At 36.9% G+C, this 26443-nt stretch overlaps 1 protein-coding gene across 1 annotated transcript; it reads left to right on the plus strand.

The window, feature by feature from the left end:
* LOC150081168 (transmembrane protein 53-A) lies at positions 1 to 26443 on the plus strand. Its single transcript, XM_090381424.1, has 3 exons — positions 1 to 207; positions 17284 to 17500; positions 25993 to 26443. Exons 1-3 carry the CDS (start codon positions 50 to 52, stop codon positions 26431 to 26433), a joined length of 816 nt encoding a protein of 271 aa, XP_090237550.1. The 5' UTR covers positions 1 to 49; the 3' UTR covers positions 26434 to 26443.

The raw sequence follows: 26443 nt of genomic DNA on the forward strand, positions 1-26443 counted from the left end.
TTGCAGTAATAAGTAATTTCAAGCAGTTGGTTTGCAGTTAAATTTTAGAATGAGTGTTGAGTACGACGATTTAGAATATTATATAACTTTCCCCCCTCCTAGTGAACCAACTACATCGGGTCAAGAACCGTTAATTATTCTCTTTGGTTGGGGAGGTTGCAGGGACCGTCATTTGGCTAAATACAGCGCAGTTTATGAAGAAAAGGGGTAAAGTATGAATTTCTTGTGTGTCCGCTCGCTTTGCTCAGTTAGCGTTGTCATCACGTTTATCTTTTTAGAACACGAGATACCCAGCACATATTTATTTATTCGTTGGCGCAAACACACCTCCGTGTTTTCCGTTATCATTTGTGCTGATACAACGAGTGGTTCCTGCGTTATTATTTATTAAATATTAAACAATGATGATTAATTGGCGTGCTTTTTAATTGGAAACGTCGATGAACTACAGTTTGATCTTTACCGAACTGATACCGTGGTTCACCTTTCATGCGATTCATATGGTTATTCACCTCTCACTTTGCTATCGGACATCCAGTGACGACAGCTACATTCCGTACTGATACTGATAACCTCAGTTTTAGGCACAATGATTATTCTTTAAAATGACTGCTGTATTAGATAAAAAGCTAACGTGTAAGACACGTTAGCTTTTATCTGAAAAGCTAATGTGAAAGCGAAACTAAAAGGTTTTGGTTTCCCTTTCGGTATCATTTCAGCAATCCCAAGCAAGATGCTATTGCGTGGTTACTTGTTCTCAGTTTTCGGTGTTATTAATTAATTAAATTTCCCCAACAAACTCATCATTTATAATGTCACTTTTAAAGCGTATTGTAGTGACAATCTAGTGACTTTCAAAAATGTTTGTCTTCACTGCCAGTGATTTGGAAATTGAACAAAAAAATATTTACTGTATTACAGTAAACCTTCATACTGAGAAAAGCATTGCAGACTGTAATGCTTTTCTCAGTCTGGTTTATGCACTGTTTTGTGCCATAAGTGAGAAAATATTTGTTGATAAAAGAGCATGGCATTTATGGAATGGTTAATCCTTGAAAATGCAACTGGTCATCCTTCACATTACTGTGGATACCCACCTTCAAGTTAGTGCCCCCCTCCCAAATACTACTCTACCCCAGCCTATGATATTATTGAAGGTATATCAGGCTTAATGTTGAAGTTTTCAGGTAATAGAAAGGTTGGCAGGGTTGTTAATGACAGTAATGGCAGTGTGCCACTGTAACAGGATCTAGAAAATTTGGGCAGATGAGCTGAGAAGTGGCAACTGAAGTTTAACTTTGACAAATGCAAATTACTGCATAAGGGTAAAATTTACCCCAGAGAAATTACCAACTGCTACGCTTAGGGTAGTTGAAAATGAAAAAGAACTGAGAGTCATTGTGCAGTCAGATATGAAGTTTTCTGAGCAATGCAGACAGGCTGCCAGAGCAGGTCATGGTGTCTTGTCAATGATATACAGGAATTTTACTAGTAGGGAAAAGTTGATTATTATTATTAATAACCATATGGTGCAAGGAAGCCTGAGGCTTATGCTGCACCAGGAAAAAAAAGTTCCCAAGTTACCCTGAGAGACAGAGAGAGTCAAAAGTAGAAGGGAATCACCAAGAAAGAGAAGAATGATTATATCCAGTTCAGGATCCTGGGTGTGCCAAGCCCATACTCACCAGGTGTTTGTTTGTTTGTTATTTGGTTTTTAGGAGCATTAGCAACTAAGGCCATATTGCTCCGGGATATGCGGTGGTCATTCCCTGACCTTTCCGCATCCTCTGTATTTGGTGGTGATGGGCTCTAACCCCGGTCTAATCAAGAAGCGTGTGCTACGCACTGCTGCTCCTTTCCACCTGGCTACTGAGGCGCCTCACCAGATGTGAGCCCCTGTGTATCCCTTTGTATAAGGCAGTGGTCAGGCCACACCTTGAGTACTGCATATAGGTCTGGAATCCTCATTTTAGGAAGGATGTAGAGTTGTTTGAGTGTGTACAGAGAAGGGCAACAAGATTGTTGATGGGAACAAAGGGGTTCTCTTACCAAGAAAGGCTTAAGTTCTGCAAATTGCAGCGGCTGGAGACTAGGCACCTGTGAGGTGATCTGATTGAATTGTACAAGGCCTTGAATGGGTTGAGCATGCTGAATTCTGATGGGATTCTTCCACTTCCCCAGATTTTGCACCTGAGGGGGCATAAATTCAAATTGAAGAAAGACAGTTGTAGAATAGATGCGAGGAAATTTGCCTTTAGCCAGTTGGTGGTTAATTGTTGCAACAAACTGTCGTTGTGGGAGTTGATAGCTTAAATAAAATTCAAGGATTAACTGGGCAAATGTTTAGAGGGAATAGATGTGTGAAATTGTTTTTTTTTCTTTCTTTTTTTTCTTTCTTGCATCACATTCTTCCATTACTACTACTACAGACCAAGGAGTTATTTTTACCTTTAAGCAGTATTATTTGAGAAGAAACTTTACTCCGTCAATTTCTGCTCCTGATTAGAAGGCAGCAAGAACTCTTATGCCTTTACCAAAGAAGAATCATTGCGTTGAACTGTAAAGATATCAAGCTATCCACTGTAATGGGTTGTTATAGAAAACATTTCCCAGAGTTTCTCAATGACTGTGAATATTTCTGAGAAACACACAAAAAAGTTAGAGAAAATTTTAGACATTTTTATGAAACAATCTGGTAGTGGATATGAAGATGTGAATGAGTTAGAGTGTCACAGAGATAGCAACATGACTGATTATTTTATTGAGTTGCTGCCATAAATAGAACTTGAAGAAAGGGTGGTAATGAAATCTCCAGTATTTTTCAGCGAACCTGAACTTCAAATGTTGAAGGGAAATCATGATGAAGTTGGAAGAGAAAATATTAGTCAGAGGATTCTGATTCCAGTGCTGAAAGAAGCAGTAATATTGTCAGATGCCTTTGTGATGTCATGGACACAGGCCAGCGATCTTTCTTTTCAAAGAAAGATATCACAAAGAATCTTAATATTATTATTATTATTATTAGCCATATGGTGCAAGGAAGCCTGAGGCTTATTGTCTTGTATAATAGGATAATCACCTCCCTGCCCCTGCTAGCAAAATTCCTATATATCATTGACAAGACTCCATGACCTGCCCTGGCAGCCCATCTGCACTGCTCAGCAAACTTCAGAATGGCAGAACTAAGTCATCTGTCAAGTGTGTGTGTGCCTTAAATTTTGTCTGGCCGGTACTACTGCAGTATTTGAGGATGGCATGTTCTGAGAAATTAATGGCACCTTCATGATTTCTCTAGCATACTTAGTGATACAAGATCTTGAAACTAAGATTTTAGATTGTCCCTTTGTTATGTGGATGACACTGGGTAAGGTGCAAAGACTAACTAGGGCCAGACGTAAAAACAGATGTAATATCAGCTATGTTAGGGATTTAATCCAACATTCAGTTTCAGTGAAGAAAGAGGGAAATTCTTTCCTCTCCTTCATTGACATCGTTAGGTGTATAGTCATCCACATTGAAACTTCTACGTACAGGAAACCAATGCGTGCAGGCAGCCAGTTTACGCAGTTTACCATATCCTATGCAAACAATGCCTTCACTGCTTGAACCTTTCCTTACATCATGCTTGGCCCATTACAAAACATCCATACCTAGGAAACAAGAGATTGATCGTATAAAGCACGATCTCTGCAAATCTGGATTTCCCAAAGCAGTACTGGACAAGTTGAGCTCTACTCCCTCCCTCTGTCTCTTGCTTGATTTGTTAAGCAAAATCCCCCAATGACCATGGCATCTAGACCTTTGGCTCCTAGTGGATGGATTTTGATGGTATTTGATATTTGGGTCTTTTAAAGAGATTTTAGTGGTTTTTATTGCTTCTTCGCAAAGCAAAGCTGTGTGAAGAAGGAAATAAATGCCACGACTCAAACAACTTACCAGGTTATAAACGAACTTTCTCTCTAAAATATACATCTCAAACACTGACAATGAAAAAAAACAACATAAAAACAGTAAACATGCAAGAAATCGAAAAAATATGGAAAGAATATTATCAAACTCTGTTTAAAGGGAAGAAAAAATGTACTTGCCCTAGATAATAGGAGAGATAAAGCACCCCCCCCATAACAAAAAAAGTTCAGAAAGCATTAGCCAAATGAAGAATGACAAGGTACCTGGAAATGATGGTATCCAATGTTAAAACATCTCACACAATTCTTTAATCTAATTCTGTTTACGGGGGATATACCAGAAGACTGAAAAAGTGGAATAAATAGTACCTATACATAAAAAAGGAGATAAAGAAAATTGTCAGAATTATAGACCCATTACCCTTTTAAACCATATATATAAAATATTCATAAGGATCTTACAGAATAGGATACTTAAAATATATTTAGAAACAATAGAGGGAAGAACAAGTACGATTTAGAAAAAACAGATCAAAAATAGACCATATATTCACCCTAAACATCATGGCAGAAAAATATTGGAACCAGAAGAAACCTCTTTATCTGTGCCTCATTGTTTTTAAGTAGGCATTTGACTCTGTAAACAGAGAATGTGTAATGAAACAAATACAAAAAATACCACTAGATCAAGAAATACACACGTTTGTAAATAATTACTACAAAAATACAAAAGCAGTTGTAAAATTCAACAATCTTAAAACGGAGAAATTTGAAATAGAGACAGAAGTTATGCAGGGATGCCCTTTATCCCCATATTGATTTAATATCTACCTAGAGGAACTAATGAAATCAGTTGAAGAAAAAAAGAGGCACAATAATAAACAGTAAAAATATAAACCACATAAAATATGCAGATGATGATATGATATTAACAGAACAACTCAAAGAAATTGTAACAAACATCAATAACATAAGCAACAATTATGGAATAAATATCAATATAAATAAAACTGCAGAAGACATAAATATAAACATCCAAAACCAACAGATAGAACAAATACAGAAATTCGACCAAAATTTAATGACTGGAAACCTAAGTAATATTGACAAATTTTACAAATTGACAAATCGGACGGACGTTCCAAAAACAAATTTGAAGAGCAACAAAGTCTCAAACAGTCTAAAAATTAAACTATACAAAACAGAGCGTACAAATAAAGAAGAAATATATGAGCTTTCGGCTATATGGTAGCCTTCATCAGAATTAAAAATACATGAATGGCAGTTGGAATGAAGATGTGCACTGCCAGGTGCGTGAGACGCGAGGTTTAATTGTTTGTTGACGTCTGTGGCTGTGACGCATGATGACGTGGCCAGCGCTTGTCCAATGACAGAACTACTGACTCTGTGATCGGGTTGACTTGGCAACCACTGTTCCTGTTCAAGGATTTATCCGAAGATTTTATATTTAACGATTCCAACCAGGTACGTTTTAGGTAATGGTGGGATCTGTCAACAGTGGTTGCCAAGTCAACCCGATCACAGAGTCAGTAGTTCTGTCATTGGACAAGCGCTGGCCACGTCATCATGCGTCACAGCCACAGACGTCAACAAACAATTAAACCTCGCGTCTCACGCACCTGGCAGTGCACATCTTCATTCCAACTGCCATTCATGTATTTTTAATTCTGATGAAGGCTACCATATAGCCGAAAGCTCATATATTTCTTCTTTATTTGTACGCTCTGTGTGTAACTATAATAAATTCTTAATGAATCCAGAGCGCGTAGGCCTGTTTCGTTATACAAAACAGTCATCATACCCACAGCAACTTACAGATCAGAGACATGGAGAATAAATAGGAAAGAAAGGCAAAAGATAATGGAATTTGAAATGAAATGCCTAAGGGAAATTAATAAAATAAATTGGAGAGAACACAAAACTAACGAACAAGTAAGAAAAGATCTAAATTTTGAATGCAGCATAATAGAACTAATCTACAAAAAACACCTTCAGTGGTTTGGACATGTGACTCGGATGAAATAACAGAGGCTCCCAAATGTAGTATTGACAGGAAGAATTGGAGATAAGAGACCACCAGGAAGATCAAAAAGAGAATGGGTCCAATGTCTAAAGGAGAATACAGGCTTTTAGAACTATCGACAAATGATGAGAGATTCAACAGACTGACAGCAAGGGAGGTCTGTATCCAAATAGGGACTCGATCCGTGCTAAATGGAGGAGTAGAATGATGATGAAAGAGATTTTATCTCATCCCAAATTTCATTAAAATTGAACTAATAGAGATTTCAAGTACTTCACATTCGGAAAATGTTTGACCTTTTACTCCTTTAGAATGGATAATTCCTACCAGTTCCCCACCCATATAGAACTGTGTATTTAGTTTTGGATCCAGAGGAGAAAAATTCTGTTCATCACCTAACTTTCATCATAGTTTTCTTTTTAGTCCCTTCGAAGCTATTAGCACTAATTTCAATTCCATAGTCACTCACTAGTTTCCAGAGGTTGCAATTTACTGAATCCCCCCCCCTCCCATCATCTTTCTTGGTCAGCATTTTGTGCCTCTGACTAATCTTGTTTTTCTCTCTGCACCCTTTCTAACAGATGTGTGCCATTCTTAAAATTATATAGTTTTTCTTTCCAAACACATATGCAGTATTTGAGATTTGCCAAATCCATGCTGTGATTGTCTTGTGGCTCCACTCCTGTTAAGGTGATCTTGCATTACCTTCTTTAACTGTTAATTCCATTATTTTTCATGATAGGTCAGACTTGCAGGCCTGTAGTTACCTACTTCACCCTTTAGACCAGCGTTTCCCAACCGGGGTCCATAGAAGCTTTGAGGGGATCCACAAGAAAAAATAAATTGTATTTTGGGGGTCCATAATATGAGCTAAGGGGTTCATAATAAAATGTTATAAATAAAATAATTCGTTAAATAAAAATAAATAAAAATAATAATAATAAAATAAACTAATGTCATAGAAAAGTCCAGAAATTCGCAGTTAGAAGATACTCGTATTTTTTGGAGCCTTCTTTGGTTGACGCAAAAAAAAATTTCTTTCCGTAGAAAATTCTTGAAGAAGAATTAAACATTATTTAAGCACCGACTAATCTAGAAAGAGTCAGTCAGTCAGTCAGTCAGAGGCAGTAATTTCATTCTATAGTGAGTAATCGGCATTGTCGTGGTGAAATCTATTGTTTGTGTTATTGAACGTTATTTAATGTTGGAAATGCTTGTAGGTATAATGGAAATATAGTTCGAGTGAACTATATTTCCATTATACCTACAAGCATTTCCAACATTAAATATTTGAAGTTGATAATATTATTATTGTTTTCAGATTACCCATGGCTCATGCAAAGAAGCAAACAAGACAATATTTGACTGAATATCTGTCGTATGGTTTTATTGAATCACCAGAGAATATCACAAAACCAATGTGTCTTATACATATGACTGTGCTGTCTAATAATAGCATGAAGTCAAGTAAGCTTTTGGAGACAAGGCACAGCGAAAAGAAAAATAAATCAGTGGAGTATTTCTGAAAACTACGAGACAATTTTCAAGGAAGAAACAAATTGGATCAGATTTTTAGTAAACAAGCAAGCAATAAAGATAGCAGTTTATTAGCATCATATGAAATCAGCAAAATCTGGAAAGCCACATAGCATTGGTGAAACTGTCATCTTGCCTTCGATATCAGTTGTAATTTCAACAATGTTAAACAAAAATGCACATGAAATTACCGATAACCTTCCTTTGAGCAATAACACAATATCCAGACACATTGATGAAATGTCTGAAGATGTAGAAAATCAACTTATTTCTCAATTACGTGTGAAACAGTTTGCAATGAAACTCAATGAATCAACTTTGATGGGCAATGCAGCACTTTTATTGGCATATGTAAGATGTATGGATGATAATCAACTCAGAGAGGAAATGCTTTTTGCAAGATTCCTCAAAACAGATACTAAAGGTGAAACAATATTTAAGGAAGTCCAGTCTTATTTTAGAGAAAAAAATATTCCACTCGACAATTTAATGGCTTGTGCTACTGATGGCGCTCCTTCCATGGTCGGTAGGTACAGAGGGTTTATCACTCATTTAAAAAAATGCATTTCCAAAAGTATTTTGCATACGTTGCATGATTCACCGCCAACATCTGGTGGTGAAGAGATTGAGTGGATGTCTTCATGAAGCCTTAACTCTTGTAATAAAAGCTGTCAACCTCATTAAGGCTAATGCTCTTCAAGATCGTCTCTTTCGCAAATTTTGTGATGACAGTGAAGGATTTGACAGTCTTGTAACGCATACAGAGGTGCAATGGTTGTCTAAAGGCAATTGTCTTCGTCGTCCTTTGGGACAGTATTGTATCATTTCTAAACGTAAAGGAGATTGGAAAAAACAGTTGGTTGCCATGAAAACAGACATATTTTACCTCTCAGATGTGTTTGAAAAACTGAATTCTCTTAATAAGCTGCAGCAAGGACATAATTGTGATTTAATATCTAGCAAAGAAGCCATTAATGCATTCCTAGGAAATCTCAAATTGTACAGTCTTAATATCTCATGCCGTGCGTTTGACCAGTTTCCAAACCTTGCTTCAGTTAGCAGTAATTTAAAAGATGATTGTGTTGTGTATGTTGATCATTTAAAAAAAATTTATGAAGACATGCAAGTTCGGTTCAAGGACCTACTAGAACTAAATATCCCAGATTGGGTGCTGATTCCATTTGAGATAAATGTTGCTGACGTTGAAATTGATTTGGAACTTGTTGAATTAGGAACTTGTTGAATTGCGGTCTGATGAGACAGTCCGAAGTCTATTCAAAAAAGGAAAGCATGATGTATGGAAGAATAGTGACATTGCATGTAAATATCCGCTTTTATGGGAGAAAGCTAAAATGTATGTCATTGTTAGCATTAGCATTAGTAGAGGCATTTGATGCAAGAAAGCAAGCTTATGCAGCATCAGCCAAAAAAAAAAAAAAAAAAACCACTTCCACTTCACCTCTCTGTTCGTTTGAAATACCTGTCCAGTTGAGCCTTGAACTTATTTAGGCTATCAACTTCCACGACAAGGGATGGAAGTCTGTTCCACCAACCAACCATCCGCTGGCTAAAGGCAAATATCCGCACGTCTATCCTACATCTGTCTTTCCTCAGTTTGAATTTATGCCCTCTTAGGTGATTATTCTGAGCAAGAGGAAGAATCCCATCAGCATTGAGCATGCTCAAACCATTCAAGGCTTTATACACCTCTATTAGATCACCTCGCTGGTGCCTAGTCTCCAGACACTGTAATTTGCAAAACTTAAGCCTTTCTTCGTAAGAGCACCCCTTTGTTCCATTCACTAATCTTGTGGCCCGTCTCTGTACTCGTTCCAGCAGCTCTACATCCTTCTTGAAATTAGGCCTCCAGACCTGTATACAGTACTCAAGGTATGGCCTGACCATTGCCTTATACAAGGGAATAATCACCTCCTTATCCCTGCTAGAAAAATTCCTATATATCATTGACAATACACCATGAGCTACTCTTGCAGCCCATCTGCACTGCTCAGAGAACTTCATATCTGCCTGCACAACCACCCCCAGGTCCCTTTCATTCTCTACCACTGTCAGTGTAGTACCACAGAGTTGATACGTTGCTCTGGGGTTGCTGTTTCCAATATGTAGTACTTTACATTTGTCGATGTTAAACTTCATTTCCCACCTCTCAGCCCATCTGCTCAACCTTTCCAGATCCTGTTGCAGCAGCATAGTGTCAGTAGTGTCCTTGACAACCCTGCCAACCTTCGTATCGTCTGCAAACTTGGACATTAAGCTTGATATACCATCATCAATATCATTTATAAATACAGAAAACAATAATGGACCCAACACTGAACTCTGAGGGACTCCACTAATAACATTAGTCCACGATGAGCAGTGTCCATTGATTACCACTCTCTGTCTTCTCCCCCTCAACCACCCCTTTATCCACAGCAGCAATTTGCCTCCAATGCCACACTGCTCCAATTTGTGCAGCAGGCTTCCATGTGCAACAGTATCAAAAGCCTTTCTAAGATCCAAGTATATAATATCAAAGTTATTCCCTGCATCCAGTTCTTTGGTGACTGCATCACAGTATCCAATCAAATTGGTCAGGCAAGACTTCCCCTTAACAAAACCATGCTGTGGCCGAGCTATAACTGAAGTCTTGTATAGATGATCCTGCAGTCTTTAACCAAGGCGCCTCCGTAGCCAGGTGGGAAGGAGCAGCAGTGCGTAGCACACGCTTCTTGATTATTAGACCGGGGTTCGAGCCCGTCACCACCAAATACGGACGATGCGGAAAGGTCAGGGAATGACCACCGCATATCCCGGAGCAATATGGCCTTAGTTGCTAATGCTCCTAAAATCCAAATACCAAACCAGTCTTTAACCAGTGCCCCCATTAATTTTCCTGGAACAGAAGTTAAACTCACAGGTCTATAATTACTTGTGTCAGCCTTTGATCCTCCTTTGTGAATTGTGGTCACATTTGCACATCTCCAGTCAGTGGGTACCTCACCTGAGTCCAAGGAAGCTCTCATAATTATGGCTAAGGGTTTGCTTACTTCCTTTGCTGCCTCCTTTAATATATCTGGATAGATCCCATCCACCCCAGGTGCTTTTCTTGTGTTTATCTTCAACAGTTTCTCCTCCACTTACTCAGTTATTACAAAATTCTCTAGCTTACTGCCAGAGTTTGAATACACCTCTGGCATTCCCCTCGCTGAATAACTCCTCATGTGTGAATGTCGATGCAAAATATTCGTTTAGTTTGTTAGCTACCTGAGCAGGATCATCAACAGTTGACCCATCGATATCAAGTGGACCAATCTGCTTCATCCCCTTCCTTCTAGAGTTTACATAAGTAAAGAACTCTTTGCTGTTTTTCTTTGCATCCCTTGCCAAAGATTTCTTGTAATATGCCTTCGCCTGCCTAACCTCCTTTGTAACTTGGTTACAGATCAATTTGTATCTATCATAGGCTTGTTTTCCCATCATCTTATCTTGTTGAATCTGGCTTTAGTCGTGTAACACAGTTGTTAACAAAAAATCGTAATCGACTTGATATAGTAAAAAGAGGTGATCTTCGTCTGACTCTCACAAAATTGGAGCCAGATATTAAAATGCTAATATCAAAACATCAGCCACAAGGATCTCATTAGTAGGGCCTATTTCATAGCCTTAGGAATAAATTTATATATGTTGTTTGAAATAGTATTTTTTAAAATTTTTTTTTACTAATTCTATCATTACAAGTAAAAATATGTTTCAGTTTTATCAATTAAAATTTTCAAAATTTGTAATTTACATTTTTTATATTATATTGGAATTGTTTAATTGTTAGCTTTTACAATCCTACAAATAAATATTTCATTTAGGAACATTACATATGCATAAATGGGGGTCCACATATGTAAAGTTAGGACTCGGGGGAGGGGGGGGGGGATCCACAAGCAAAAAAAGGTTGGGAACCCTTGCTTTAGACTATCCTTATAAATAGATATATTTTTACATCTTCAATCTGTAGGGACTTCTCCAAAAAATAACGAGATGCTTTCATTATTAGGCAAAATGCTTCTCTTTTAATATTAGTTCATAATTCGTTTATATAATATTGGTGTAAATACACCATAGAAAACTCTGAAACAAATAATTACGTTTGTAGTGTGAAAGGATAAAAGATAAAATGATGCCCTTTCACACTACAAATGTAATTTTTCGTTTAAGAGTTTTCTATGGTGTAATCACACCAATATTATATAGATTATTTATACTCTTAAACATATGATTCCTTGTTGCATTGACTTTGACTTAAATAATTGCTTTATAACTAGTTCCTATATTCTTTTATAATTAGTTTGATTCTATTGGCCCTTGGTGCTTTTAGTTTCAGAAATTTCTCTTCCGCCTTTGTTTCCATTACACTTAGCCAAGATTTTACCAGTGGATCAACACTTACAGAATTGTTGGTCAGATGGAAGGTTTCAGGATAATGTAAGAGTTGGCAGTTGGATTTCTCTGTTATGTGGATATAAGCGTAACAGAACAGCAATTGGAAGGTAGGGATTTGTCACTTATTTTCGAATTGGCTGAATATGAGCAAATTTTCAGAAAGGAGAAACACTGGTTAGTTGAGAATGTAGAAAAGCAATACAAAACAGGAGTAAATGCTAGAGCACACAGGTTTTGAGAACAAATGGAGAAATTTCATCAGCACCCGAAGACTTCTTGACAACAAGATTGTTTTTGATTCTTCTGATGTCCTTTTGTCAGAAGGCTCAGGAGACATCAAGTGATGTGTGTAGGAAGTGATTTATGAAGGCCATCATTGTTAGAGTAAGAGAAAAAATAGGATTCTAATAAGTCAGCTTTATCTTTAAACGAGGATGAAATAATCCTCATCTAAAGATATCGTAACAGTGGTAAAAGTATGGATTTGGCAAAAGGTGTGGCGAATAGATTTGGCCAGAGAAAAGAAGCTAGTTTTCTACTTTAGCCTGTTTAAATTTGAGTTTGGATTGATTAATATCTTTTTTTATGACTGTTGGGAGCTTTTGACTTGGTAGAAAATGAAGCTGGAAATTTGGATACAGGCCATTTACTATAAGCTGCATTCTTATCTTGAATAGTCTTAGCACATCTACTGGAATACAAGGGATTCCCAATGGGGTTGATCATTAAGAAAGAGGGGTTGATACATGCCAAGGGGTCGAATGGGAGTCAACGGGAAAATTATATAATAATAATAAATATAAGAATATAATAATATATGATTTAAAAATATAACTATGGACATTGGCCTTGTTAATTTTCAGTTTTAGCAAGCAATTACAGTTCTCCTAAGCAGTAGAACTGTAATCCAGTGAATGGCCATTTCTTGTGAATGTGCATCGTACTGCTAGTAATGACTGCTGGCAGTTGTCTGACAGATTTACAACCCTTAATCAGTCCTCTGTGATAAAATTTAACTGGTTCGAATTACAACTATTAATTCTATAATTTCTATTATATTTAAAAAGCTGAAACTCATAATAGCTGCCACCAGAAGTGCTTTCTTTGATTTTCCAACTTCAAAATTTCAGCACTTTTTATTAATTATTCATGCAAATGGCAAGAATATACAATCAAGTATATGTATACTTAAGTCTTTTTTGAAGGCTTAAGTATACTAGCTTGTCACTATACATCATTTATTCCAAGTTAAACATGTTATAAGTAAGGTACTTCCGACGTGGCCATGAATGTGTGTATGTGTGTACTTAGATTACCTGAAGGGATTAAAGTGAATCCTTGGCTGTTTTCCTGAATTTTTCAGAGCTTGAAACAATCCCCCTCCCAATGGTTTCTTTCAGTAACTTAAGTTATTATCCTTACTTTATTGTTGGGTCTTGTTTTATTCAAGAACATATCTGATTTTCTCTTTGATTTTGAGTGTATTGCTTACCTTCATATCTAATAGGATCTAGGACAATATAATAATGTGATTCATAAGAATTTGACATTGTGGAAAAATAACACTTCACTGCATACACTGAAAACAGACTTGAAATGCCCTTGGAAAAATAATTTAATTTAATTTTAAAAAGCATACATTAGGATTTATTATTTGATTAAGAGTTAAATTGTAGCTCTAATATACTCAATACTAAAGTTTATTGATGCTACAGTAGCAGTAAAATAACAAACCAATGAAGGATTGTTAGCAAGTCAAATTTACTGTTTATTTGGTAAGAGTTTACCACAGATGAATACCTTGATAAAAGAGATCACAAAGTTTTTAGAATTAAATTTAAAGTGTTAAATTTAGTGCTTTACAAGTGTTAATGTTTTCAAAAATTTAATTAATCCATGATTACTACACAAATGTTTTCTGTTCCCATTCTGTATAGTTATGTGACTGATGGTTACTATCAGATCTCACATTAGAAGTTTTCTATATTACACTGAACATTTTTTACATTGAAAAACAAATGCTTACTTTTATATATTCTTGGCATCTTAAGCATTGACTAAAAGCTTAATGCCATAGCTATTAATCAAGCAGGGTTGTTAAGGACACTACTGATGCTACTGCTGCAACAGGATCTGGAAAGGTTGAGCAGATGGGCTGAGAGGTGGCAAATGAAGTTTAACATTGACAAATGTAAAGTACTACATATGGGAAACAGCAACCCTAGAACAACGTATCAACTCTGTGGTACTACACTGACAGTGATAGAGAATGAAAAGGACCTGGGGGTAATTGTGCAGGCAGATATGAAGTTCTCTGAGCAATGCAGATGGGCTGCAAGAGTAGCTCATGGTGTATTGTCAATGATATATAGGAATTTTTCTAGCAAGGATAAGGAGGTGATTATTCCCTTGCATAAGGCAATGGTCAAGCCACACCTTGAGTACTGTATACAGGTCTGGAGGCCTCTGCTGTACCGAGTACAGAGAAGGGCAACAAGATTAGTGAATGGAACAAAGGGTTGCTCTTACGAAGAAAGGCTTAAGTTTTGCAAATTACAGTGTCTGGAGACTTGGCACCGGCGAGGTGATCTGATGGAGGTGTATAAAGCCTTGAATGGTTTGAGCATGCCCAATGCCGATGGGATTCTTTCTCTTGCTCAGAATAATCACCTGAGAGGGCATAAATTCAGATCAAGGAAAGACAGATATAGGCTAGATATGTGGAAATTTGCCTTTAGTCAGCGGGTAGTTGGTTGGTGGAACAGATTTCCATCCCTTGTTGTGGAAGTTGATAGCCTAAATAAATTTAAGGCTCAGCTGGACAGGTATTTCGAATGAACGGAGGGGTGAAATGCAAGTGTTTTTTTGGCTGATGCTGTATAAGCTGCTTTCTTGCATCATATGCCTCTACTAATGCTAACTTAATTTATTAGATAGTATGAATCAGAGCTGTAATACTCAATGTTCTACGTTGGTAATAATATTAGTAAAAATAATAAGAGGAGTTTACCTCAATATAGTACGTAGAACACTTCCGTCAGATACCCTCCAGAAATTAAAACGGAAAAACTGAAAAAAATCGACAACTTACCGGTACATTAGAGTAAAATATAAATAATTAAATAATCAATTTAACACAATTCAAATCAATTTAAAACAATTAAAAATCAAATTAACGCAATTAAAAGAATCTAACGAAAATATTCAAAACGATTTTCCTTCCTGAAGCTGACAACGCTTTTCGACCGTATGTCGTGATCACAGGAATGAAAATTACCGAATCGGGTTAAACCCGAAACTTAAATAGTGATTATTTGTCTTCACGCATGCACGAAAAGGTCCACGCATTGGAGATCAAATATGGCCGCCGAACATTAACAGAATTCTCGTGTAATTTAATTTCAATGGTTTCTGCAATTAATAGTCGCGTATAATTACGTTGAACGTTAAGTATTTTGGCCTTGTTAAATAAAAAAGTATGTTTTTCGTTAATGGCATGAAAGGCTAATTCTGAACAATCTCTCGGTTCCTTCCGCGTTCGCAACACAAATTAATGATCTGGTATACAACATTTCTTGTGGTGATTGCGACTCGTCTTACCAAGGTTCGACACGATTTTCTCTTAATATTCGTGTAAATCAACATGAAGCCTCAGTTCGTGCTTCTCATTCAGCAGCGTCAGAATTAGCCTTTCATGCCATTAACGAAAAACATACTTTTTTATTTAACGAGGCCAAAATACTTAACGTTCAACGTAATTATACGCGACTATTAATTGCAGAAACTGTTGAAATTAAATTACACGAGAATTCTGTTAATGTTCGGCGGCCATATTTGATCTCCGATGCGTGGACCTTTTCGTGCATGCGTGAAGACAAATAATCACTATTTAAGTTTCGGGTTTAACCCGATTCGGTAATTTTCATTCCTGTGATCACGACATATGGTCGAAAAGCGTTGTCAGTTTCAGGAAGGAAAATCGTTTTGAATATTTTCGTTAGATTCTTTTAATTGCGTTAATTTGATTTTTAATTGTTTTAAATTGATTTGAATTGTGTTAAATTGATTATTTAATTATTTATATTTTACTCTAATGTACCGGTAAGTTGTCGATTTTTTTCAGTTTTTCCGTTTTAATATCTGGAGGGTACCTGACGGAAGTGTTCTACGTACTATATTGAGGTAAACTCCTCTTATTATTTTTACTAACTTAATTTATATAAAAGGTAGGGAAGTTATTGATATATGAATTCTTTATTAGATTCTTATAAAAGTTTTTCTAAGAAGTCAGAAAATTTTTATTTTTATGCCAATCTAATTTAATTTTAAATTCACATGTGAGATCTGATTAAAAATTTCAGAGACTAAATTTAATCTGCCAAACTGAAGCACAACACAATTAATTAAATTTGTTCCCTTAAAAATAGTCCCCTTCTGATTGAAATTAACAATTCCAGCCGTCCTGCCATTTGTCAAATGGAGTACTTTCTTTCAGAACACCTTTCAGTACCCAGGGTACAATTTTTGTAATGGAACATCATCCTGTGATCCTTTTCCCATGTTTGGAACTTAGTGAAATGCTATACTCAGAGTGTACATATGATAATCTTTCATTTTTTAAGCTCCTCCATTGATTGTTTCCTTAGAGATTTTGGAACATAAAAACTCATTTGTTGCCTAACTTGCAATTTTCGACATTTTTATTGCCAGAAAACCAATAATAAACATAGTTTTTACATTTGAGAGTTTTTTCTTGCTTTTTATGTTTGGATGACAACAATTTTTTTATATATATATATATATATATATATATATATATATATATATATATATATATATATTACTGCTGTTTATTCCCCATGCCATAATCATAATCCCAAGTCTGATCATCTGCAGTAATTCTGAGCAGGAGGTTTTTATCATTTGTTATATGAACATTGAGCTTCTCTGAGGTATGTTGCTTTTGAGGTGGAGTGGGTCTGCACAACTTACGTAAGTGTGCAACAGTATATTGTCATGGTGGTGAAGCAAGTAGAGTCCATCCTAAGAAATTTCAGTTATTTTATAGTTTTGTCTGATAGTCTTCTGAATTTTTCATGGAACTTGCACACTGGTCATTCCTTCAGATCCCTTGTTACTTGAGACTGAGACATGAACATTGGCTTCTTGGCACCAGTATGATCAGCTAGCATTATCTAGCCAATATCTCCTTATTTAATATTCCTATTTAGCCTTAGAACTTTAAGATCAGACCTCGTATTTAGCCATGACAAATTATAGCAAACTTTATTTATTCATGTAGTCAACAGAGTATAATGAAACTTATGTTGTATAAATGCCTCTGTTATTGATCAACAGATATACAACTATACGGTACATTGTTCCACCAAAGCTTATCATTCCGAGTAGTGAAAACACAAGAAGGTTACAGATAAATGCACAGAAGCTGGTAGATGTGATATTAGACTTGAATCTTGAAGAACAACCAATTTTCTTCCATATTTTCAGCAATGGTGGTGCAACTACATATTGGCATGTTGTTGAAGCAATTAGAGTCCATCCTAAAAAATTTCAGGTATATATTTATAAATATTTCATTATAAAAATATTAGATGTTAATGTTCCAGACTTTGTAAATTAGTATTTATAATAACATCATTATCTGCAAAATTTTTGTTTACAGGAGTTAGACAGAATAGAAATACTTGAGTATCAAGGGCCCCCAATCGTATATGACTGTCCTGATGGCAAGTCCTTTGGTTTTGTATATAAAAGCAGGATGAGCTGCAAGTCTGGTATTATGAACAAGTGGCTACACAAGCAGACTTCAATGACTTTGAACAGGGTGTAATCATCTGAGCCCATTTGGCAGGAGCATCAGAGAACAAAAATGGAAAGTCACTAATATTCTGATATGTCAATAGGAATTATCTTGATGTTGATATTGGTATAGGTGAAAGATGCTATTACATTTTGATGATCATCAAATGTAACAGGAACTGACAATGCACTCTGACCTGAGGTCCCATCGTTAGTCCAGATTGCAAAGAAAAATTAGACAAGTGGACAGTGTGGATAAATTAAGCACAAATGTTCTCTCATACATTTGAAAGTACAGACGGTGCTGAGTTCAAAACAATATACACCAATCTTATTGTGTATGGCCATACTTTAGGTGTCCAGTGTACTTATAACAACATGATTCTTTGCACTGTTGATGGAGCAAGCAGACCCAGTATGTACAAAATTCAGCAGGGTCACAGCTAACATGATCCCACAATGATAAGAAAGGGAATTTTCAGAAATATCTGTATGCATAGCTGAACTCTGTAGATTTACAACAGAGAATTTTTTTTTTTTTTTACTCGACATGAATGCTCTCTGTCCCACTGTTAGAATACGGTTGGTGACAGAGTTTTTCATATATTTTTTTTAAAACTCAGTTTTTCTCCATCTTTTTATTTTCACAAAAAAAAAAAAATTTAAATAAAAATAAAAAACTTTTATTTTGTGAATTTTTAGCATTGGCATTAGTAGAGCTTATGATGCAAGAAAGCAAGTTTATGCAGCATCAGCAAAAAAAAAAAAAAAAAACCTCCCATTTCATCCCTCCATCTGTCCAGCTCAGCCTTAAATTTATTTAGGCTATCAACTTCCACAACAAAAGATGAAAGCCTGTTCCACCAATCAATCACCCACTGGCTAAAGGCAAACTTCTGCACATCCATTCTACAACTGTCTTTCCTCAGTTTGAATCTATGCCTCCCCTCAGGTTCTTAATCTGAGCAAGAGGAAGAATCCCATCAGAATTCAGCATGCTCAACCCATTCAAGGCCTTATACACCTCAGTCAGATCACCTCGCGTGTGCCTAGTCTCCAGCCACTGCAATTTGCAGAACTTAAGCCTTTCTTGGTTAGAGGATCGCTTCTCACCAATCTTGTTGCCCTTCTCTGTACACGTTCAAGCAAATCTACATCCTTCCTAAAATGAGGCCTCCAGACCTGTACACAGTACTCAAGGCGTGGCCTGACCATTGCCTTATACAAAGGGATAATCACTTCCTTTTCCCTGCTAGCAAAATTAGTGTATATCATTGACAGAACCCCATGATTTTTTTCTTGCAGCCTGTCTGCATTGCCCAAAGAACTTCATTTCTGACTGCACAATTACTCCCAGGTCTTTTTCATTTTCTACTACCCTAAGTATAATACCACACACACAGTTGGTACATTCCTCTGGGGTTACTTCTACCCATGTGTTTGCAGAAACCTTTTCTTTATGGTAGAATTTATAGGATCTGTAGCTCCAAAGCCATACATGATAATTGGAAGAAAAGGGCTTTTGTAGTAAGATATATCCTCAAAAGTTTAAGGAAGATTGGATCTCGCCATGATGCCCATCATAACTTCAAAAGACATCAATCATACTGCACGATGGAAGAGATGAGGGGTAGCCGGAGCTTTGCTCTGGATTCACCACTTCAAGCCTTCAGTAAGCAAAGTGGTGGTATTGCCTGGTGACATAGAGGGGGAGGCATTTCTCCATGTGGTGTGGACACCACATTACATTGGTTTGCACCTGGATGGTGCAAACCAACGTAAGCAGGTTCACTTCCAGTATACTAGGTGCTGTGTTTCAGGACTTTGCACATAAGAAGATACCCAAGGTTACTACAACCCCACCATGATGAAGGTGCAAGCAGAGGATCTGGTTGTTGCAGAACAACTGGACTTCGATGAAATTCGGCCCACATTGACTTGAGTGTCACCTGAATCAGTACAATGGCATTTTAGATTCCCAGGTAGTATAAGTTCAGCTTGTCATATCTGAGAGACTATTACAGACTTCTCTCAGGTATGACAAGGACTGTCGGAGCAATGTGACAAGCCTAAAAGACTAGTAGGAACAGTCTTTTATATGTAACAGTATCAGAAGCTTTCCTGAAATCCAAGTATATAATTAGGGATTACAAAAATTACTGTATTTTTGCATTACTAGTAATACGACTAAATTATTAGCAAATTCAATGGGATTTTTTTAAAGTTTTATTTCATTTATTACATGGTTTGTGGTTTCTATCACAATCAATTAATATTTGATTAAAGCATTTTTTTAATTCACTTTGGCCATTAATATATATGCATAAGATCAAGGCTTTCATCATTTAATTTCAATCTGATTTTTTGTGCATGTCAATCCTGCTGCCGAAAATGCTCTTTCTGATTCAAGACTTGTTGGCTGAATTGTCATTAAGTATTTATAAACAGTTATAAATATTTCCCTCATAGTTTTTCCTGACAAAATATCTTTTATTTTCTTTTATACAATTTTTCTGATATCTTTTGTAGAATCTTGAATATTTGTTGGATTTTCTGTCTTAAAGCTAATTCTTTTCTTAGTCACGAGATGAAATCTTTTTTACATTGTTCCCCTCAATATGGGTATCTGTACATGGTGAGGGGACCTCCCAGTGACTAGGCTGGGCTTCCAGGTTAGCATCGCTAGGATTCAGTGCCCACAGCCTAGGTTCTAGGCTAGCATCATAGGAATCCGCCGCGTTTGCCGTGTGCTGCAACCCATGGAAACTCAGGAATGAGGATCATTGTAGTTTGAGGGGACCCAGCTTCAACAAGACAGGTAGTCCTGCAAGGATCAACCGTGTCAATGCCATCCCCCTACCCTCGTGGCATGAGGGATAGGATTCGTGCTGGCATTGGTGCAGGTATGGTGTTTGGGTAGCCTGGCATCTCACTCCCAAGTTCATTTATTGCTTGCCAGATATTGGGCGTCCCATTTGGTCTCTGTGGGTGGTGAAGAGCCCGGGCACTGAACCAATATAAAAATCCTCATGAATACTGATAATGTAAACTTTTCTTCTGGGAACCCAACACAGTCCCTATCAGAAAACTCACATGTGAACAATAACGCTACCATAGCAGCAAAAAAGACCCAGGATAGAGGAAGTATCAAGACCTACACCACGCTTCCTGATAATCCATTCAAAAGTGAAAAGCCCTTAGAAAAGATGCGGCTTTTCTTTATATAGAAGGGTATTGAAAGCTTGGCAGGCTCTCCGAAATTGGTAAAGCGGCTACGTCTTGGCGATCTCTTAATCAAAACAAAAAATGATAAGCATTCGGAAAAATTTCTTTGAGCCAACTCAATTGGGGAATACCAGTTATTATTACCCCACATAAAACACTCAGTTTATCTCCTGGTGTGATCTCCAAGTGGAATCTTATAGAAGTTTCAGAGGAAGAAATTTGTTCCAAACTTAAACCATAAGGAGTGACAGCTGTAAAGAGAATATCTGTATGTAGGTATGCAAATCTAGTACCTACTAGAAACCTTACCCTTATGTTCAACTTGCCAATGTCTCCAAATTCCCAATTCCAAATTATGGGGCAGTACATCCAGTGTTCACAACTGCACTGCAGTTGCAACTGAGAACATTGGCTGCACTGCCCCGTAAGACCATATATACTAAATACCACCACTTTGCTTATTGTAGGCTTGAAGTTGTGGAACCCTTGTTTAGTCTCTAGAGCTAATTTCCGGTCAACCCTTCCCCATCTCTTCTGCCATGCAGTATGATTGATGCCTATTGAGGTTATGATGAACATCGTGACAAGATCCATTATTCCTTACATTTCGAGGGTACAGCTCTAAAACGGTGTTTGCAGGCCGGCCGCTAGTTAGTACACCGGACCGAACCTATTGGTAACTCTCTAGGAGGCTTCCGGGATGACCTGTGAGATTTCTTTTCTTTTTTTCCTTGGTCGAATTACTGTTTGAAAACTTCTGATGTCAAAGTTTGCTCAGATTGTGTCAGTGAGTTATCAGCTAGTGTATAATCTTGCTACCACTACTAAGCCAGATAGTGACTGGAGGGAGTCTGAGTAGTGTGTATGTTGGGGGCATTGTCATGGCCACGTTATGTTAAGGATCTGGGTATATTCTTACCATGTGTATGCCATATCCAAAAATTTAATTACTTCATACAGCATGTCCCACCCACTTTTTCTTACTATTGAATACACTATGAATTGTCAAACTAATAGAGCAAGCATATCTGAGAAAAGATCTAAACCTCCCAAACACTACCTAATTCATTTCACAAATATATGTGGTCTCAATTCTAATCTCAACGATGTCCATTTCCACTTGCAGTCTGCCAAACCCCATGTACTTTTTCTGACAGAATCTCAGTTATCGGTTGATTCAACTACTGCTCATCTCAGTTGCCCAAATTATTCGCTGTATGATTCCTTTCACCTCAAAGATGGTACTTGTGCATATGTCCATTCTGATATTCCTTGTCAGAGACTTGGTAATTTGGAATCTCCTCTCTTTGATGTTCTCTGGCTTAAAATCTCTCTACCTCATTGTGTCAAATTCATGTTGTCTCTACCATTCTCCCAGCTCCACTAATCACTTGGAGCTCTTTGACTTCCTCCCTTTGCAACTTGACTTTCTCCAGTCCAACTTTTCTAACAGTGAGGTAATTTTCCTTGGTGATTTTAATGTTCACAACTCCAGCTGGCTTCCGTTGTCTAGTCACACCGACCCAGCAGGTCGAGATGCTAAGGCTTTTGCAATTACTAATGATCTTGCACAGACTGTTCATTTACCTACAAGAATACCGGACAAGCCTAACCATACAGCCAACACGCTTGATCTTTTTCTCACAAACAACCCTTCTAAGTACTCGGTCGAAGTGAGAGGTCCTTTAGGCACTTCAGATCACAATTTGGTGATTGTCTCTTCGCCAGTGGAGCCTTCATCTCATGGCTATTCCCAACCTCGTGTTGTTTGGCATTACAAGAATGCAAAATGGGATGACCTGTGAGATTTCTTTTCTTCTTTTCCTTGGTCGGATTACTGTTTCAAAACTTCTGATGTCAACGTTTGCTTGGATCGTGTCAGTGAAATTATTCTTGCAAGAATGGAATCCTTTATCTAAACCTTGGTTTTCCAATAAATGTGCTAAGGCTGTTCAAGAGAAGAATGTTGCATATCGTAATTGGCTTGTTTTTAATTCTTCAGTTTCATTTTCTGCATACACCAGTCCAAACTAGAGTTTGAACAGGCTAAGAGTAGAAAACTTGCTTCTTGCCCTAATGGTAGCCGAGCATTCTGGTCTCTTGCCAAAGCTATTGGCCGCAACTTTTGCACATCTCTGCTCCCACCTCTGTCCAAACAAGATGGTTCTGTTGTCACTTCAGCCAAGGATAAAGCTGACCTGCTAGCATCCCATTTTTCTTCCAACTCGTGTGTTAATGATCTTGGTAAAACACTTCCCACCATTCACAACACGCTCCATTCAATGCCTCCTGTGGTCTTCCATCAAAAGGATGTTGATGATTAAACTTCACACCAGCCTGAAGATAAATAAATTTTCAATACTGTAACTAAAAACACTTTATTTACAATAAAATAAATATAGAATAGATATATATTTACAATAAAAATAAATAACACTGATAAAATATACTAAAAACCTAGAAATTAAAAGCGATAAAATTTGCTGTAGCTTTCGGAGGCAGCAGTCTCCTTCCTCAGCAGCATATGTCTACCGTGCGGCACATGCTTAAATAGCAGAGCGACGGAACATGTCACATGGTTCCACTGTTGGAATTTTCCATTTTCACACCGGAACCGGAAATGGCTTGAGAGCGTGCTAGCTGAAACCGTTCATCAAGTCCATGAACTTCCCATAATTTAGGAAGTCTGCTGTGGCAGAACATTTCTGGAAGAAACAACACCAAATTTCTCCAGAGGATGCGGTCATCACAGATCATGCATAGGGGTTCTGGGACCGTAAATGGCTTATGTATTGGGGCAGCTAGCAATACTATTAATAGGGATAGGGGTGTACGTCTACCCCCCCCTCCTGGAAACCATCATTCTTGGACGTGATGAACTTGACGCATCTTTAAGATGCGTCAAGTGTCAAAAATATGTACACTCGCAAATGGCCTGTTGTGGTTCCCTTGCATAGACGCAATGTGGTTTAAGTAAAAATTAAATGCAACAAGGCATCATATCTTTAAGAGTATAATAATCTATATAATATTGGTGTGTTTACACCAATATTATATACTGAATGTGGTGTAAAGGACCACAAAATCATGGGAGGTTCAACTAAGAATCATGGGAGGTTCAACTATTTGATGCATAGAGGTTTCTATGCATCAAATGCCAAGGAGAACACCATGTGTACTCAAGAGCATGCCAGTGGTGGAAGGAGGAAAAAGAGATGGACATGTTAGGCACTTCCCTGAACGGTACCACCAGTACCGAGGTCCATATTCTGCAAATTGAAGAATATGCAGTCCAAGTTCTGCAAATTGCAGTGGCTGGAGACTAGGTACCTGCTCGGTGATCTGATTGAGGTGTATAAGGCCTTGAATGGGTTGAGCATGCTGAATTCTGATGGGATCCTTCCACTTGTTCAGATTACGAACCTAAGGGGGCATAAATTCAAATTAAGAAAAGACAGATGTAGAATAGATGTGCGGAAATTTGCCTTTAGCCAGCGGGTGGTTAATTGCTGGAACAAACTTCCATCTGTCGTTGTGGAAGTTGATAGGTTGAATAAATTTAAGGAAGAACTGGACAGGCATTTGGAGGGAATGGTGTGTTTTTTTTTTTTTTTTTTTTTTTTTGGCTGATGCTGCATAAGCTCATACACTTGCTTTCTTGCATCACATGCCACTACTACTACATATGCGCTAATTTCATTTACTAAAATTGATTACTACCCAAGAATTATTTATAAATTTAAAAAAATATATATATATAAAACAAATACAATAAAAAGGGGTAAATATAATAAATATGTAATAATATACTTATATATACAATATTTACATTTCATTCATATGGTAGAATGAATTACATTTACAATAATTATTAAATTTTGAATAATTACATCACAGTCTAAACAATATCCAGGGACTCACATCTGGTGAGTATGGGCTTGGCACACCCAGGGTCCTGAGCTGATCATCATTCTTCTCTTCCTTGGTGATTCCCTTGTATCTCTCTCTCTCTCTCTCTCTCTCTCTCTCTCTCTCTCTCTCTCTCTCTCTCTCTCTCTCTCTCTCTCTCTCTCTCTCTCTCACACACACACACACACGATAACTCTGAAATTTTTGTTTTGGCTGGTGCAGCAAAAGCCTCAGGCTTCCTTGCACCATATGGCTAATGATGATAATAACAATATTAAAATTTTGAATAAAACCGAAAGTGCCATGACCAGCAAAGAAAAGCCATGGCAGTTTAGCCTGAAGGAGATGAACAGTGCATAACACTTTCCAAAGCATTCAGTTTCCATCTAGACCTTGTGGAGGTATGCCATGTGTAGATAGAATTCTGGCTCTTCTTTTAAAAACCTTATTTATAAACTCTAAAAACAATTTTAAACTTTTATCTAAAAAGAATTCTGGAAGAGAACCATCATTTAATACAAAAATACTTCTTTCTAATTCAAGTCTAATATCCAAATAATATAACAGTTGAGGCCAATGTGAAGACAGGAAGGAAAAAGAGATACAGAGACTCAAGGCAAAGCTGAGCATATCCTATCAGGAGGCAATGAAAACAGTGAAGCCAATAAATAGAAGTAAGCTAACATATGCTGAGAAAGCTGTGGGGAAGTACTTCATTGGGACACAAACAATATTTTAGCTGATATACATTGCTACTTTTACGTGAATGTTTTCATAAATTTTTCATTTTGTACATAACTAAATGTTCTTCATTTAGCAGGCTCATCAGTTTTTTGTAAACAGCCATAATGTTGTTGCAATTGTGTTCCCAAACAATTGAAAGCCTTGGAGTTGAAAACTGAAGTGAAATGGATTGTGCATTTCACTTAACATTGATTCAGTTAATAGTTACAATTTTAGATTTAATCTTTCTATATATCCATAATTATAACAGTTTTTCAGGCTATCATTTAAATTTAAAATATCTATTATCCATGGAAATTACTAAAAATTGTAATTCTTAAAATATTTATCTTTGAAAGATCAAATGTGTAATATCTTCCATATTTTCAGATAAAGGGATGCATCTTTGATAGCTGTCCAGCAAAAATGAACCCTTTGAGAAGTTTTCGAGCATTCACATCAATTGTTCAGGGAAGCTTATTAAAGAAATACACACTGGCCTTTATTACATGTTTATACATATATGTTTTTTGGCTATATAAATATATAACTATTTTTTTATCCTTCAAGTTCTCTATGTTAAAAGGTTTTGGTATATGGCATATACTTCTTGATGAACCTAGTACCTGCCCACAACTTTTTCTCTTTTCTAAAGTAGATAATGTTTGTAACTATCAGACAATTCAAGAGTTTGCAGAAATACGTAGAAAGAAAGGAATTGATGTAACTATGGTTTTATGGGATGATTCTCCTCATGTTCAGCATTTAATAATACATAACAAAGAATATAAGCAGCATGTGTTAGATTTCATTGACTGTCTGTCTACATAAAATTAAAAGA

The sequence above is a fragment of the Mastigoproctus giganteus genome, chromosome 9 (genome assembly GCF_048544385.1).
Source record: "Mastigoproctus giganteus isolate SK-2022 chromosome 9, ASM4854438v1, whole genome shotgun sequence".
NCBI classification, from domain to species: Eukaryota; Metazoa; Arthropoda; class Arachnida; order Uropygi; family Thelyphonidae; genus Mastigoproctus; species Mastigoproctus giganteus.

What these genes read in the sequence shown, in the direction of transcription:
- LOC150081168 (XM_090381424.1), top strand. Translation starts at nt 50, where the DNA reads ATGAGTGTTGAGTACGACGATTTAGAATATTATATAACTTTCCCCCCT. An exon ending in GCAGTTTATGAAGAAAAGGG is followed by an intron (nt 208 to 17,283) that starts GTAAAGTATGAA and finishes ATTGATCAACAG; the next exon opens with ATATACAACTATACGGTACA. An exon ending in TCCATCCTAAAAAATTTCAG is followed by an intron (nt 17,501 to 25,992) that starts GTATATATTTAT and finishes CCATATTTTCAG; the next exon opens with ATAAAGGGATGCATCTTTGA.